General features: G+C 40.7%; 1 protein-coding gene across 1 annotated transcript; it reads left to right on the forward strand.

The window, feature by feature from the left end:
• The first annotated feature begins 367 nt into the window (after window positions 1-367).
• On the forward strand, window positions 368-17,492 carry GLYATL3 (glycine-N-acyltransferase like 3). The gene is made up of 5 exons (XM_006149119.1): window positions 368-445; window positions 4,500-4,607; window positions 6,068-6,194; window positions 10,656-10,782; window positions 17,066-17,492. The coding sequence occupies exons 1-5, from the start codon at window positions 368-370 to the stop codon at window positions 17,490-17,492; spliced, it is 867 nt and encodes a 288-aa protein (XP_006149181.1).
• Window positions 17,493-17,949: the final 457 nt, after the last annotated feature.

Here is a 17,949-nt window from a genome sequence, read left to right on the forward strand (position 1 = left end):
GCTTTAGACACACTTAAGTTAAAGAAAAATAAATATAAAATTATCACTGCTGCAAGTGCCCTGAGAGAAGACTCCGGAGTACAATGTATGTGTATAATAGAAAGACTTAACCCAATATAGGTATGCACATCTTTCCAGACATGGGTTTCCAACACCTCCATTGCCCTGTGTTCTCTGGCTTACCAAACCAGTGCCTCTTCAACTTCCTCCTCCCGCCCCCTTCAGAGGGAGCAGTGGTAATTGGAATTATACCAAATGAAACAGGACTACAAGGATACTTCTAAGTAGGTTCAAAGGTTAACAAGCAAAATTAAATGTATACTTTCAAGTTCCTAATTAGGTGTGGAATTGCAGGATCTCTGGAAAGATGTTGGTGCTAAACTGTTCAACCAAATTACTGATACTGGAGAAAATACTGAAGAATCACTTTCCTGAATCACTCAAGGTACTATAAACTTAAGAATGTTTATTTTAAAAAATAAAGTTAATGTATTTCTTCCATCAGAGACAGAGAGAGGGGATAGGCCTCCCCCACCCTCCTCTTGCCAGGATCATAAGTACAGGTTCTACTAGTGCGTAGAGGGAAGCCTCAAGACACAGCCTGCACAGTTAACCATGTGGGATCCAACTGCCTTAACCACCATACCACAGGCTGGCCCTCTCCCCACGTCTTTAATTCCTTTTAGCCATTTTTCTCTCTTAGCTCATTCTCACCCTTTGATTAAATAATATTGATGAGTTTGTTTGTTCTTAACTGCATACTGAATCTTTCAATTGGTTACAAATTTTTTCTTTTGAATTACAAAAGGGTGGGGACTAGCAGTTGGCTTAATAGCTATGTCGCTGGATTCCCATGTAGTCAACCGCGGTTTGAGTCCTGGACCTGGTGGCTTAAACTCATGCCAGCTGTATATGCATGCATGCCCAGGATCCCAAGAGGAGAAGGGAGAAGGGATTGCAGTGTGGCTATCCTCCCTAGGGGTCAATTTCTCACTTTCTGTCTCTCTGTCTCCCTCTGTCTTTGTGTTAAGGTTTTTGCCCTATAGCAAAAACCTCTCCAAAAAAAAAAAAAGTTACAACAGGGTATGCATGAAGAGAGAGAGAAAGAAAAGGGGAGAGAGAAAGCACCCCCTTTTGGGGGCATGGTGATGCTGCAATTCTTTCTCCAGGTCTCTGAACTGTCAGGATTTGGGACATGTATACACATGTCCCTGGTGAATTTTTCAAGCCATTGGAACTAGGATTCAAACCATAGTTAGACATGTGGGGTACAGCTTCCTTAACCACTAGACTATGGGTCTGCCTTGTTCCAAGTCTTAAGCAAATAAGTTACAAGTTTTTCTTTCAGAATCTGACTAAAAAAACAGTTTTTCCGTTTTAACCTTCTGGACATTTCAATCATAGTTAGGCTACATTCTCAAGGATGAACAGTTTCTTCATATGAACCCATTTTAATAAATATTACTCTGCACATTATATACCAGAGGAGCAGTGAGGGCATTTAATGACTGGCAGAACATGCACGATCCTTTAGGTTCTTTTCATTTTTAGATTTACAGTAAGGATGATGGTGATATAAGCTGAAATCACTTTGGAAAGACATATTCTGTAAGAATATTTTAGTGAGGTCCCAGATTAGGTAAAACAGAAGAAAGTTGTGTATAATGTTCTAGGCATTGAGAAAAGGTAAGTGATTCAGACTAAGATAGTGATACAGAACGTAAAATGTAAGTCTCAGTGCCCTTAACATTTTTTTTTTAAATTTTCCTTGAAGTCTAATACATCCTAGCAAGTGCACACAGGGTTAGCCCCATACCACAGTGGTTAAGCCCTATATGTAGAAAGCCAGAGCCCACATGGAATATCGCAGTTCAAATCTTGGTCCTCATGGCTTGAAAAACACACCAGGTGTGTGTGTGTGTGACTATGTGTGTGTGTGAGAGAGAGAGACTATGTGTGTGCCCCAAATCCTGACAGGCGGAGAAATACAGGAATATAGTATTTTTGGCTTGAACAGTCCTCACTGGGAAGTGCTTTCTCTCTCTCCTTTACGCTCTGTCTTTGATAAGTGCATGCGTCCTCTGATGAAAAACAAACGAAAAGTACACATAATATAGCTATACAGCTCACTGAACTTTTTAAAAGAATTATTTAATTTTATTTATTCATTACTTATTTTAATTTGACCAGAGAGAGACGCACAGAGAGAGGGAATGTGAAAAAGCAAGCCACCAGGTCCAGGACTTGAACCGTGGTTGGCCATGTGGGAGTGTCCAGCAACTCAACCACCACACCATTTGCTGGTCCCTAGCTTACTGAATTTTTAAAGTGTATTTATTCCTTCCATGAGTGAGAGAGAGAAAGAGAGAGAGAATACTCCTCACAGCATCTTGATGCCAAGATCCACCCCCAGCCTTCAGCTAGCCCTGGATCATGGGCAAACACATGTCCAGCCTACTTAGGGGCATCTTCAGATTTGAACCAGAAACCTTCCCATGTGAAACCACCTTGCATAGCTTCATGTTTTACCACTGTGTACCTGGCCCCACAGTTCAATGAGTTTTTACAAATGGGTATCTGTCAAACAACCACTCACTGAGAAAGAATATATACAAAATGCATGAAATGCTGCTCCTCCCCACCTCCATGCTCCTTACAGTCTGCCACAGCCTGGCAGCAGAGAGATGGAATGCCCTGTGGGGAAGTACTGTGGATTGAGAGCAGACCGAGAAAAGTGAGGTTCGGGCAAACCAGGCATCTCTGATGGAGATTACTGTGGCCCCAAGTCGTTCTGTGCTCATTCTTTTATAGGGACCAGAAAGCCTCGTGCTTCAGCTGTGGAGCACCTCACATCCCACAGCTTATGGTTCTAAACACGCCTCTCCTGGCCTTCTCTGGTTAATGCTCAGGTTTTTTCTATCTGTAAAACCCCCAGTAGATTATGTCTTTGTTGAGAGCTTTCTCATGCCCTGCAGTGTAAGCACAAACACTGTATCCACTAAGGCACTCCCTACACCAACTACTACCTCTCCCTGCTCCCCCAGTGGCCACTATCCTGACTTCCAAACCCGAAATTTAGTGTTGCTAGTTCTGAATATAATATAAATTGGATCACCAATAAATATATTTTGTATCCAGCTTCTTCAGCTCATCATTGTGTTTGTAAAATTCTTAGTGATTCCATGTAGCCGTAGTCCATTCACTTTCATTGCTGTTTTGTAATCCAGTGTGTATGTGCCACAATTTGTGTATTCGTCTTACTGTTGAGGGATATTTAGGTTGTTTCTAGTTTTTGTTGATTATGAAAGTGCTGTGAACATTGACGTACAGCTCAGTATCGCTTGTTATCATGACTTTCTCCCACCGCTGCAAGCATACATGTAACATGTAAATGTTACTTTGTAGGACAAACATCTTTCTTAGTGGAGAAAGAAATTGTAGAAAGCTATGGACAATTTTAATATTACTCCAGTATTGTTCAGTCACCAAGCCTTTGATCAATTGTATCAGGCGTCCTGGATACAGCAATGAGCAAGACATTTAAGGCCCTCAGGGGATGCTTACGGAGCTTTGTTCCATCAGCTGTGAAATGCAGGTTTTTCTTTACCTGGTTGCTTGTTTTTCATGTGGGTTTGTTTCACTCTCAGATGATGTTTAATTCTAATTCAGGGTTGAAGAAGAACTTGTGCTTCACAGGTTTTTTGTGTTTTTTTTTTGTTTTTTTCTTTCGGATTGAAGCCCAGCGGTAGATTCAAAAGCAGTTGATTCAGAGCTTCAAAAGCAACTGAGCATGGGACCAGCAGTTAGTGTAATGACTGTGTTGCTGGACTCCCATGTAGTCGATCACGGTTTGAGTCCTGGACCCGGTAGCTTAAACTCATGCCAGGCACATGTGCATGTGCGCTCAAGAAAACACTCAATTTTGAATATGTATGAATCCTAAATCCACACAGCAGATTCTGATTCATTCAGCAAGTGTTTATTCCTGACCTGCCCACTAAGCACCCATCTAGTAAGCCTGTGGATTTGGTACCACTCACTCCCATATTATAAAAAATAGGTTTGGGGAGAGATTTCGCAGGCTTTCACAGACTTCTCTCTTTTTATATGAACTGATGAAATAGCACAGAGAAGTTTATATGTGTGTGTATATAAGTTTACTTATTTCTCTTGCTTAAGAGTGATTCAGAGTGAGAGACAGAGAGACAAGCACCCCAACAGGGTACCCGTGCTGCAATCCACCCTCAGCTTCAGCCAGCCCCAGATCACAGGTGTGCACACACCCAGCATGTACAGAGGTATCTGGACACGAGCTTGGAACTTTCCCGTGTGAGTCAGCTTCTCGGCGGAATGCATTCCTGCTGCACCACCACTCAGCCCTGTGGGTGTATTTATAACTTTATCTCTCATGGCCATAACTGTATGGCAAGAAGCAAAGAGGATAATATGTAGCTGAAACATCTGGCAGGGTGACGGCTCATCTCTGGCTTTTCTGGCAGGTTTATGGAGCAGTGATGAACATAAACCGTGGGAATCCCTTTCAAAAGGAAGTGGTATTGGATTCATGGCCAGACTTCAAAGCTGTTATCACTCGGCGATGGAGAGAGGTACCGTTCTGAAAGAAAAGAAATAAAAATAGTTAAGATCCGGTATCAGTTAGAAAGAAAGATTAGGTAAAGAAGATAGTATAATCAAAGTAGGCATATATGCTATCTTTCTAAAATTTGTATTTCTCTTTATTTCTATTTCTTTTATACATTCTATCATATGCCTGAGCTTACAAAGTGAATATTCCAACATGTGTACGTTTCTTCTCAGTCCAGTTCACCATTCTAGAAAATTATCTTTACATCCTACTTAATTCACTGTTAGTTTCTTATTTTACTGGCTTTGGCATGTCAGGCCTTTATAATATAAACTTCTAGTTCAAACACATTTAATTAAAAAAAAATTCCCTAGTGTTTCTTACTAGCTGTTCCACTGGGTACATGATTCCTTATAATTGACGACTCTTGTCATGTGGATAAGTATTGAAGAAGATTAATAAAACAATTTTCCTATGAAGGAGAGGCATTGTATGTCCCCACTTAATATATACCGAGTTTCTGCACTCTAGGACTGAAACTAATTGACTAAAGGATATAGAAATGCAGTATATAGATGTAAATACCAGATATAGTGTGTGTGAAAGAGGAGGGTCTGAGGAAGGACATTTGGGGGAGGGACAGGGAGGAAAAGCATTAATGGCACAAAGAGGTGTGGTATTATCTGTTGAAGATATTTCGTAGTTTTATCAACAGTACTAGGGAGAAATGTTCACCTGTTGAAATATCCATTTTGTAAGACAAATAATAATGTGATTGAATGTATGCAAGAAAATGAAATGAAAAAATAATAAATAAAAAATGTATAAAAAAATAAAATATATAGGAAAAAATAAACAAATAAAACAATTTTCACTCCATTCTGCTTGTGAGACTAAGAAGAGGCTCAAGTGGTCAGAAATGTACTGTCCTCACCACATTAAGAAGTTCTGAGAGTTTTGAGTTGGGGAAGATCTGTTAAGATAAACATTTTTCTTTTTTTTTTTTAAGTTTGTTTGTTTGCTTAAAGAAGCAACCCTGAGCAGGCACCACACCACAGTCCTCCCCCAGCCTTCCAGTCAGCCAGGATCACAGGGGTGCCAGTGGATTCAGGTCAACCCAGGATCCAAACCTGGGGCCTCCCAAATGGCTTCAGTATTGCTCAATATGCCCTACACGCTGTGTGCTTGTGGCTGGGCTGATGTCCTCTTTTTTTTTACAAATAAATAAAATGCTAGGAAAATATGAAATAAATGTCTTAAAACCTCCCCAATTCCAGATGAAAAAATCAAGCAAAAGTTACAAACCATCTGCTCTACCCTTCACTGCAGCATATTGGTCCCACTCCCATTTGGCCATTGTTTTATAGGTGACTAATTTTGGTAAGAAAAAATTAGCTCTATGTGCACGGCTGATCATATCTAATTTATCTAGGATTTAGTTAGCCAGAGAATATGTTTTTATGATTTTATCTTCTGTCCTAGGCTGAGACAGACGATCTTGACCATTACACTAACGCCTATGCTGTGTTCTACAAGGACGTCGGGGCTTACCGACAGCTGTTAGAAGAACGTGATGTTATTAACTGGGACCAGGTTTTCCAAATACAAGGTGAGATCAAGTGAAAGTTTTACCGTATGCATTTCCCCCTTTTATTATATATATATATACATATATATATAGCCGATAAATATTTCATATGTATGTGTATTTATAAATATGTATATTCATGCATTAGAGTCAATTGTAAGAACATTTGTTACTCTTTTTTTTTTTAATTTGCTAGAGGCCAATATGCTCACCAGAGACAGACAGACAGAGAAAGAGAGAGAGAAGAGAGAGAAAGCATGACCAAACCACAATCCAAACCCCCCATGACCAAACCACAATCCCTTCACTTTCATTTCTCGTCTCAGAATTTGGGGTACACAGGCACATGCACATAAACTAACATGTCCTCCAGCTGCCCAGCTGTCCGTGTGGGATCCAGCTATATTTACCACCTTGACACCAACTGACCTCTCAATAAGGCTTGGTCTTCAGAGAAGACAGAGGCCATCTAAATGGATCTACTTTTATGTGATTTTTTTTTTCTACTGTTACTGTAATATGAATTATCAGTGACTATCAAAACATATTTTTCCAGCCAAATGATGTATAGTGATCAATATATAATAATAATAATAATAAAATTTTAAAAACGTATTTTCCTTATTGCTTTTAATCTTTTCCATCACAGTCTTTCAAAGTAATCGATTTAAGTTTAACCAATATGTAAGGCATTTATTCATCCTGAAACAGATGATTCTGAGAAGAAGTGTCAATCTATCTTTAGAGAATGTCCAAAAATGGTTTTGTAAAGCAGGAACCTATGTGAATTCTGCAGAGGTAACTGAGTGGCCATCAGTGCTAGTGGCAGAGCATTGTGCTAAGAAAGTGGAACAGTGCTAGCTTCTTACAGTTTGGATGGGGTGTTCCAGCCTCAGCGTATCAATTACTCCTTACATTTTGCAATGAATGGGGGTTGACACAGGCAATGAAATTGCTGTTTATGACTGTCTCCATGAAGTGAGTTAGTTTCTTGGTCATTTGACAGGAAAGTAGGTTTTCTATGTTGGAAGTATAAAATCTCTCACTTCTACAAATTCACTCCAGTTGGGGCCAGCAGGTGGCATGGTGGTTACATTTGCTTGCTTATTTGAACTCCCACATGGATGACTACCGTTTGAGTCCCAGATCTGGCAGCTTGCTTTCTCACTACCACTTCCCTCCACCCTCTGCTCTCTGTCTCTTGGTGAGCACAGGTGCCCTTTAACAAATTAAAAAATAATAATAACAAATAAAATAATCTTTGAAAAAATAAATTGGGGAATGATCATTCTCATTTTTAAAAAATTACCCCAGTTATGCTGGTTAGAAATGAGACGTTGTTCTAGTCTTTTAGCCAGTTTAGAAAAAAAAAAAATCACTAGTCTTACTTTAATTGGGAAATAAATAAATTTCTTCCTAGGTATGAAAAATAAGTAATTGGATGGATCTTGATGCTACATACCATCTAATCTTAAATTACCTCCATCGTTCATTACAAAGAGGACATACTTATAATTGCCAATATTTTTTCCAGGAGGCTGAACTAATAGTCATGAGTCAGTAACAGCCATCGAAATTGACCCAGTCATCCTTCCTGAAGATTTGGTAGGGATAGATGTGAATTACCAGCATCTAATATAGCTGGACTGGTAAAGTTCCCTCCTGCAGCATGGGAGTGGCATGAGCATAATGCTTGGTTTCTGATGTGGTCTTTGACTATAGACTTCTGTGGTAATAACTGCAATCTCCTTGGAACACTCAATAACCTCTGAGAAGTTACCGGTGTCTTTACTATTCTTAATCAGAGCACTTCAAAAGGTTACAAATCTTCTCTGTTTTCATAATATTTCCAACTGCTGAACAATTCCAAAGCCTACCTACTGCTCATATTAATAGTCAACCTTTTATCTTTTGCCCACAGTGCAGACTCCAGTGGGAGCTGCTAGTCATGCTGCTGGGTAGATCAAGCGTTAAGTGGCAGAACTTCTTCAGCACTGAGTGTCCAGAACCACACACTCTATACAGAAACACTTGCATCATTTTTAATCTAGGAGCCATGGTAAACAGTATTAAACCAGGTTTAGCCCACTAACCTAACCAGAAGAGTTCAACCCTTTGTGTTTGCCCTGCCAGGGCAGGAAGTGAAAACATGTACAGCTGCCCAGACAGGCCAGGATCTTTGCTCACTAGTGTTTACATGGTCAAGAGGAGAATCGTCACATGAGCACCAGCTGGAAGTTTCAGAAGCCTATCACAGACAGTAACTGTGGTTTCATAAATGCCCCAGTTCTAGTTTATCCAGCCAACAACTCCTCCCCTTCTAAGGAGGTAGGGTGGACAAAAACCAAGAATTATGTGGACGTTCTCTTTTCTTGTGAGAAAGGAGAAACTCGTTTGCTCAAAGTAGTAAACAAAAAATTATGATAATGATTATTTTTGGTGGAGAAGAGAGTTCATTGTGATTGGGAGAATGGTAAATACAAGGAGGATAGTTCAATTCTGTTTCGTGGCTTTGGTGGTAGTGAAAAGTCATAATTAAGCTATATATTTGTTTGATGCAGTTTTCTGTACCTGTTAGATTTTATAATTTATACAGTATTTTTTCCTTTTTTCAGAGATAGATTTTTGCTATAGGGTGTGTGTGCTCACTCTAATCTCTCCTCCTCCATTCTCCTCTCAGGATTTTAGGTACGCACACACATGCCTGGCTGGAGTTTTAAGGCACCAGGTCTAGGACTCAAACCACAGTCAACCATGTAGAAGTCCAGCCACATAACCATTATGCCATCTGCTGGTCCCAAGTTTTTAAAACAATTGCTAAATTGATGTTTAGAAATAATGATGCAATTTAATATTCTAATATAGACAGCTAGCCACAGAATCTATAACTTCAATAGCATCATCTTGAAGAACTGCTTCTTTTTATTCCCCATGCTGAGGAGGAGCCAAAGCTTAGATATCACACTCTGTTCAATATGCCTTCCCATCTGTGTATTTTTCATGAAATCTCAGGGCCACTCTGGGAGAAACAGCTCACTACAGGGGAGAAAAAGAAAAAATCTTTACATTTGGAGGGAAGAAGCAAAGTCAGTTTCCAAGACGCAGACTGGAAACGATAAACTATAAAGTAGATAGGGACTGAGAAGGATGGAGGGAGAAATCCTCGGTTAGCACTGTAGGACATGGCCGACGCCATTTTTGTGTACCCTGTGAAGCAGTGCCCAGCTCCGTGCTTTAACTACATCAGGTACTGAGTAAAGATTTATAGATAATGTTGGATAGCTATGATAAGTAAGTGGGGCCAGGGTTAAATTCAAGATGAATCTTACCAACTCTGAGTTTATAACTCTTATTCTGTAATGGGCATTTTGGCAGCGTGTTGGAAGAGAGTCTTTAAACTTGGCTTGCCACACCAAACATACCCACAGTCTTATAGCTATGTGACCACACTCCTGGCTATATGGTAAATCGTGGACTTTTAGAGGTATATATAATGTGTCCTAAGGAGCTTAGGATCAGTTTGAGGAGCTAAAAACAGAAATAAAGAACACTGAGTGTAAAGTAAATTATGTTCTTAATTCCTCTTAATCAAACCACTTAGATTCAAGTGGGAATAGGAATCATTCTAGGCAGGAAAATGCTTCCACTTTTTTTTAAGTGTCCCTCTGATAGCTAAATGTCACTTATTTGCATTCCCCTCCTTCTGAATTATTTTATTTATTTATTTGTTTATTTTGGGGGAGGTTTTTGCTATGGGGTGCGTGTGCTCGCCAGAGAGACAGAGAGACAGAAAGCAAGAAATCACCCCCCAGGGGGGATGGCCACTCCGCAATCCCTTCTTCTCCTTCCTCCTCTCGGGATCTTGGGCACGCATGCACGCGCACCCGGTGTGAGTTTTAAGCCACGGGGTCCGGGATGTAAACCGTGGTCAACTACATGGGAGTCCAGCGACATAGCCATTACGCTAACTGCTGGTCCCCTATTGTGGATTATTTTGTCACCTAAGGAAATGCATTTAATGAGTGCTGGAAACTTCTTAAGTAGTTTAAAATTTGTTTTCATTGTTTGCAGCAGGTTACTGGACAACAAAGATCATTGTACTTATGAACAAGGAATCTTCTTTACAATTTCTGTGTAATTTGTAAGGCTGTACGATGCGTGCTGATGTAAGCCTTTTTCAGTTCAAGAAAATAAATGTTTACAAATAAAAAAGAAAAGAAATTCCAAATTCCCATGAGATATTCCCATTGAGATTTCTGTGAAAGGTCATGCTAAGTGGTTATGGTGGGGAACAGGATGAGAGTTCAAATATCCTACAGAATTGTGAACAGCAGAGAGGGAAGAGCTGTAATTCACTTATACATACATAGTGGTTAGGACAGTACAAGGTGGCAAACTGGTTGTAATGATGATATATGATATAAAAAGGTGGCAAACTGGTTGTATTGATATGTGATTTAAATTATATCTTTCTGTACATAGGCCTGCAGAGTGAGTTATATGATGTTACCCAAGCTGTGGCCAATTCAAAGCAGTTGGATGTAAAGCTAGCCTCCTTCATGGCTGTTCGTTTTTCTCCTGTTTCAACTCTGCCAGATACCAGTTTCCTGTATGTAAACAAAGTTTCTGTATTTGGAGCAGGATTTACTATTATGAAGTATAGATAGCAGTAACTGTAGTCCTTACTGCAGAATATTTAGGTACTTTGAATTCGGGCCATTGAGCCTAAATGTGTACATGTGCATGTGTGTGTGTGTGTGTGTGGGTGGGTGTATGTTTGAGAGCAGAGTGACTGCATAATTTCCTTGAAAATCATGCCAGTGTCTTTGTCCATACTTAGAAATGAAGTGAAGATACTTGTATCTTTATAATATGCCTTAAAGATAACTTACGTTGGGGTCAGCAGATGGTGTAGTGGTTACATTGCTGGACTCCCACATAGTCGACCACAGTTCAAGTCCAGACTCAGTGGCATATAACTCACTCAGACACGTGTGTGTGTGTGTGTGTGTGTGTGTGTGTGTGTGTCTCCAAGATCCCAGGAGGAGAATGGTAGAGATGTGATTGTGGTATGGGGAATGATTTCTCACTTTCCCTCACACTGACTCTGACTTTCTCTCTCTCTCCCAAGAAAAGCATACACACCCTAAGGCAAAAATCTCTTTAAAAAAAAAAAATTACTGTGATGATCTCTTCTGTGGTAAGCACTGGATTTACTTTTGAATTGCCAGAGGGCACATGCTCTTTCACCAGAGAGAGAGAGAGAGAGAGAGAGTGAGAAGGAAAACACCCCTCCCCAAACAAGGGTGGTCATACCACAAGCCTTTTCCTCCATTCCTGCCCCCATCAGTATTTTGGGCAAGCATGCATATGTGCTAGTGTGTTTTCAAACTGCTGGGGCTAGGATTCATACCCCTGTCTATTCTGTGAGATCATACTCCCAATACATAGCACTTCACCACGCTATGAAGCCAGTTCATTCAATTGTTTAATATATTACCCCTTTAATGCTCTTCACAATCCTATAAAGTAGGATTGCTTTCATTCCTCTTTTAACAAAATTGATGTAACACATTATAGTACATTGTAGAACCAGGAAATAATCTCATGACATTCAGAAAGCAATCTTCGAAACATTTGTTAGATTGTATCGGTGTTTGTTGTTCTTTTCTCTTACCTTGGAGTCCCTGCTCTCTCATTTGGGAATTGCCTTCCCTTCAGTCAACCTTTCTGAGCTTCAGTTTCTTCTCAAAAATTAATAAAAAATGCCTCTTTACATTTTTTTATAAGAGAGTGGAACAAGATACTTGTACCCACTTTAATGAATGAGGTTTTTTTTTCTTTTCTATGATAAATATTGAAGGAATTTTGGAGCAAAAAAAGACTAAACCTAAAGAAGAGTGGACACCTTAAGTCAAAAGAAAGCAACTATATGTTTTTTAATTATGAAAATTACAAGCACATACAGAAGTTGAGGGAACAGTATAAAGAACCTCCTACCAATACATAATGTTATTTGATCCATACCTTTGTATACTCTTTACACCCCCTGGATTATTTTAATGGAAACATCCCCAACCTAACACATTATCTGTAAACATTTGAAAAAGTGTCTCTAAACAATGGTTTGGTGTTTTTCTTTTTTTGTTTTGTTTTGTTTTGTTTTGTTTTGTTTTGTTTTGTTTTGCCATAGGGAGTGTGTGCTTGTTGGAAAGAGACAGAGAGAGGGAAGGTGAGAATTCACTCAGGACTCAATGAACATAGCCATACTCAGAGCTATGATTAACAGGGATACAGAGCAAAATCAACAAAGGGAAAAGGTGCTTTGGGTGAAATCCAGAAGAAACCCGGCACAGACTTCCAAGCGTCCTCCCTGAATGAAGTCACGCAGCTCAGACTCGGTTCCTCAGCACTGAGTTAGGGCCCTGTGTGTGACATGTCTACCAGGGAAGCTCCTTAGAGATTCGGGCCCAGGATTTTTATTGGAGGTGTCTTCTGCCAGGTGCAAACCAATTTCCTAACTCACAGAAAGGTCACTGTAAATAAAAATATCAAACACGTACATAGTTCAGGGTAGTTACATTAGGGGCCCTAATTTTGTATCTGAGGGGCAGGGTATTCAAAATAGAGTTCACAAGTTTGGATAGTGACTTAGATGTTGAAGACAGATAGTCCTATGCAGGAGAGATCAATTCAACTTAAACACTGATTTTTAAAGGTCTGACTGTGGGGGAGGGGTGGGGAACAGCAGGTGGCTGACCACAGTGTGAGTCCCAGACCCTGTGGCTTCAAAATCACATGCATGAGTGCACCTGCCCAAAATCCCTAGAGGAGAAGGGATTGCCGTGAGGCCATCCCCCCTTGGGGGAGGGAGGGTGATTTCTCACTTTCCATCTCTCTGTCTTTCTCTGCTGAGTACACACACCATAATGGCAAAAACTTTAATAATAATAATAATAATAATAATAAACATAAATAAAAGCTCTGACTGGGAACACTCGAATATTTTAAATGACACTTCAGGAATACAACAGTAAGTAGATTGTGGGGGCCTCTGTTTGTTTATTTATGCTGAACACGGTGCTATTGAACATAAACCTCATTGCTTGTACAGTTTAGTCACTCATAGGAGGGCCACTTGTATCAGTCCTGAGAACAGTAGGATCCCCACAGACCTCTGTTCTCAGACACCAGCCCTAGGCCAACTTGCAATCAGGCCTTCTAAAGATAATAGCCTCATATCTGCAATGTTAACACTGTTCTGCACAAACCCTTAATATTTTGTTAATAATATTTCTTTAAAGTAAAATAAGCAGCTAATGTTCATATGTCCCGTAATATTTTAAGTTTGTTTTGAGTTCATTCGAATCAGTATCTAAATAAGCCTCATACATTGGGATTGGTTAATATATATGAAGTTTCCTTTGATGGGCAAATTCCTCTTCATCTTTTTTTTTTTCTTATAGCACTTTTGGTTGAGGAAATCAGGCTATTTGTTCTTTAGAGGCTCCCACAGTCTATTTACTGTTGTATCCCTGAGGTGTCATTTAAAATATTCAGGTGTCCCCAGTCAGGTCTTTTGCAATCACCTGCCCTGCCCCTCAGACATAAGGTCAGAAGCTCTAATGTCACTCTTCCTGAAACATTGTCATCTTCAATGTTGTTATTTACAGTGACATGTCTGCCTGACATTTCTTTGCTCTTGTTTCAAAGTTCATCTTTGAAAGGTGCATAAAAAAATCCCATTAAGTCAGTTACTGTTTTGTTTTCACTTCTGCTAATGGCTGGGTGACTGGCCCCGTGCCATAGCTGAGTGTCTAAAAAGGGAGCTCACAGCACACATTGTCAATAAAAAGAAAATCAGCCAATTTGTATTTCATAAAGATTATCCTAAGAACACTACCAGCCTCTTAGCAGTCACCAGGGGGTGGTTTTGTAACATTAGTAGCTTCAAGAAGGAAACTGTGCCTTCGAGAATGGTCAGCCTCATAGGCTCTCAACTAAGTCATCGATCTCGGGTCTTAGAAATTGCACCAATTTCTTTTTCATTGTTTAATCTGAATTTCAGGGTTTATACAGTGAATTAATAGAAAGTTCACAAAAATTAGAATAAATATAGTGAAGCCTATAAAAATGCTGATGCAGAAAGATCGAGTTTGGGAATATTTCACCTAGAGAACAGACCGAGGGGCAGTTCTCACAGAACAAACATTTTTAATGCATACACGTATTATTAATATGCCTGGCATATTAAGCAGTTTGTATTTACTTTCTGGACATAAATACATAATGTCATAGTCTGGAGTAAGATTCAAGAAACATCATCTCAAGAAAAAAGCAAAGTTTATTGAAAGTGCTGAGGGACTGAAGCTGGAAGAGCCTCAGGCACTTCCCACCATGAAGAGGGGACTCCTTTTATAGGGTAATCAAGCTACTCTATTTTTGTTCTAATTATAATCATTTGAATTTTATATAAACATAGAAAAAAATTACATCTGCGGGCATTATACTCGTTACGTTATACTCTCTGCTTCATCATAACTATTCTGAGAGACTGTGTGTGCCACTGATATGCAGGGGAGTTAGGCACAGTGGAATAAGCATATATGATTTCACATTTGGTGGGTCTTTTGATGCACCTGTAGGGAGTTAGACCTCCCAGGACTCGCTCTGGGTCTTTACTGCGACTCCCTGGGCCAGTGTGACTTGGCAGTAACAACACCTTGGGTGTGAGCTCTTGCCAAGAGCAGTTATGCAGAAGTTCGGCTTTGGTTCCTCGTCAGGTCTGGGGAGGTACCCAGTGGTGCTTAGGAGAGTTTTACTGTGTGGGACCTTACACATAAAGACAGAATGTCTAGCCTAAAACATTTGTTTTGCTGAGAAAAAGGTTAAGGTTCCAAGAATCTAGATTTATTCAAAGCCTCATAGAATTTCAGCAAACTTGATCTTAGAGAAATTCTAAGAGGTTTTGTTTTTTGATTTTACAGAAAGACAATATTAAAACAGTATCTTTCAGGCTATTTAGTGGCATAATGGTTAAAGCAGCTAGATCTCACATGGCCAACTGTGGTTTGATTCCCAGACCTGGTAGCTTGAAAAAAGATGCCAACCTGTTTGCATGTCCAAAATCCCAAAAGGAGGAGAAAAGGAAGGAAAAACGGATGGCAGTGTGGTTCCCAATGAAGTGCTCTTTCTTGCTTTCTCCACCTCTCTCTCTCTCACTCTCCAGTGAATGCATCATGTACCCTCTAGCAAATTTAAAAAAAGAAGAAAGAAAAGGAGAAAAAATAAAACTATTTGAAATATTAAATTGAGCAGTTTTTTTTTTTTTTAATTGCCAGGGCATCTGTGTGCTTGCCAGAAAGAGAAAGCATTTCCAGTGGGGCATGGTGGCACTGAAGTTCCTTCTTCATTTCTCCATCCCGTTTGGATTTTGGGCATGCCCACAGATGCACCAGGGTTTTCAAGGGGTTCCAACCACAGGAGGTCATGGGGGCTGTGGCTCCCTTAATCACTAGGTGGCAGGGCCCACCCAAGCAGAATTTATTTGAGCAAAAATGGATGAATGAATCTGGCAGCGTTCAAAACTAAAATTCAGAGAGCCCTACCCAGCAGTATACACAGCAAGTTTTAGTTTCTGCCACACACAGACACGGAGGGGAGACATCACCCGATGGCTATTCGCCTCACTTGGGCAGAGTGTAATGAATAGGCTACTAGTGATTGGCTGAACTCAGTTGTTTTACTCCCGAGGTTGATTTTGGTTTGGTTTCATACTTAGATTGCAGTTCATTAATTTCCTTTAACTGTTTTGAGAACAAAAATAAGTGGATATAAAATAAGAAGGAAGTCCATCAGTGGAGTGGTGGTTAAGGTGGCCGGATCTTTCCGGGCCGACTATGCTTTTCTTTTTTTTTTTTTTTTTTGAGAGAGAAATTTCTGCTATCGGGCACATGCACTTGCTGGAGAGATATGGCAAGACAGGGAGACAGAAGGCAAGAAATCACTCCCCAGGGTGGATGGCCACACCATAATCCCTTCTCCTTTATTCTCCTCTCGGGATTTTGGACATGTACACATATGCACTCGGTGTGAGCTTCAAGCCTCTGGGACTCAAACCGTGGTCAACTATGTGGGAGTCCAGCAACATCACCATTACAATATCTGCTGGCCCCCCAACTAGGCTTTTTGAGTCCTGGACTCAGCAGGTTGAAAAACACTCTGGGTGTACATGTCCATCCATGGAGAAGGGATTGTGAGGTGGGCATCCCCTCAGGGGCTGCTTTCTCACTTTGCCTCTCTCTCTGTCTCTCTCTCTCTGTTTTTCTCCAGCAAGTGCACATGCTCTAATCAAACTGAAAAAAAAAGAAAAGACAGGTTTAAATTTGGCATAAGTATTTTGTCTTATCAGAAATGAAACTTGAGAGGTATTTGTAAGTTGGAAACAGTGAGTTCTGACTCACTGAAAATGTTAGGCATGGACCAGCCCACTGCTCAGTGGTTAAATACTGCACGCTAGGAGCCAGATCCCAAATGGCTCACCTCCGTTTGAATCCCAGCCCCAGCAGCTTGTAAAACATGTCGTGTGCATTTGCTGCATGTCCAAAATCCTGATGGGATGGAGAATGGAGAAAAAAGGATACTGGTGTGACCACTCCCCATTAGAGGATTCTCTCTGTCTCTCCAGCTCTTTCTCTCACTCTTTCTCTCTCTCTCTCTCTCTATGTAGCAAGAACATGTGCCTAAAATTAAAAAATAAAAGGAAGAAAGAAAGAAAGAAAATATTGGGCACTGTCTGAAGGACAGTTTCTCCAGTTGAATCAGTACAGATAGAGGTATTTGTAGTCACAGGACGCCATGCTCATATTTCTACTCGTGTCATTTTCTCCTAGAATGGAGTCTCCCCCACGTCTAACCTACCTGAGTGTTGCCGATGCCGATCTACTCAACCAGACTTGGTCACGTGGTGGCAATGAACAGTGTCTCCGGTACATCACCAAACTCATCTCCTGCTTCCCCAGTGTGTGTGTGCGTGATGAGAAGGGAAACCCAGTCTCCTGGTCTATCACAGACCAGTTTGCCACCATGTGCCATGGCTACACCTTGCCAGAGCATCGCAGGAAAGGTTACAGCCGGCTGGTGGCCCTCACGCTGGCCAGGAAATTGCAAAGCCGGGGGTTTCCCTCTCAGGGAAATGTCCTGGATGACAACATGGCATCCATAACCCTCCTGAAGAGTGTCCACGCTGAGTTCTTGCCTTGCCGTTTTCACAGGCTTATTCTCACCCCTGCAGCTTTGTCTGGCCATATTCGCCTCTAGCTCAGTGTAACTCTGGAATTTTCTGGGTCGTCCTGAACATTCACATACATGTAGCCACCAATAAGGGAGTATTAAAGTTGGAGTCAGGAGACTCTTAGGTTATTGAAAAGAACTTAAAGAAGCCATACAGAATCGGTCTGAGGTTTCCAGGCCCAGAATTCTACATCAGGTAACTGTAGCGCCAGGGGCAGCTGGGGCTGAGAACAGGAGATTTTGTTCTCCCTTAGGATCTGCAGTTTTCTAAAGCCAGTAGTGTCTAGCATAGTAGCAGAAATGACTGCAAGGAAACACATGATGGAACACAGAAGCATATGGCCACTGCTTTGTTACTGACGCTCGGGCAACTGCTCTGTATTTTCACTACCACTCTAGTCTCCTATTGCCGCAAGTCTCCTCTGTCCTCTCTGTTGTTCCCTTCTCTGTTTCGAGAGCCTCAGCCCTAAGGTCTCTACAGTAT

The sequence above is a fragment of the Tupaia chinensis genome, unplaced genomic scaffold (genome assembly GCF_000334495.1).
Source record: "Tupaia chinensis unplaced genomic scaffold, TupChi_1.0 Scaffold000252_1, whole genome shotgun sequence".
NCBI lineage: Eukaryota > Metazoa > Chordata > Mammalia > Scandentia > Tupaiidae > Tupaia > Tupaia belangeri.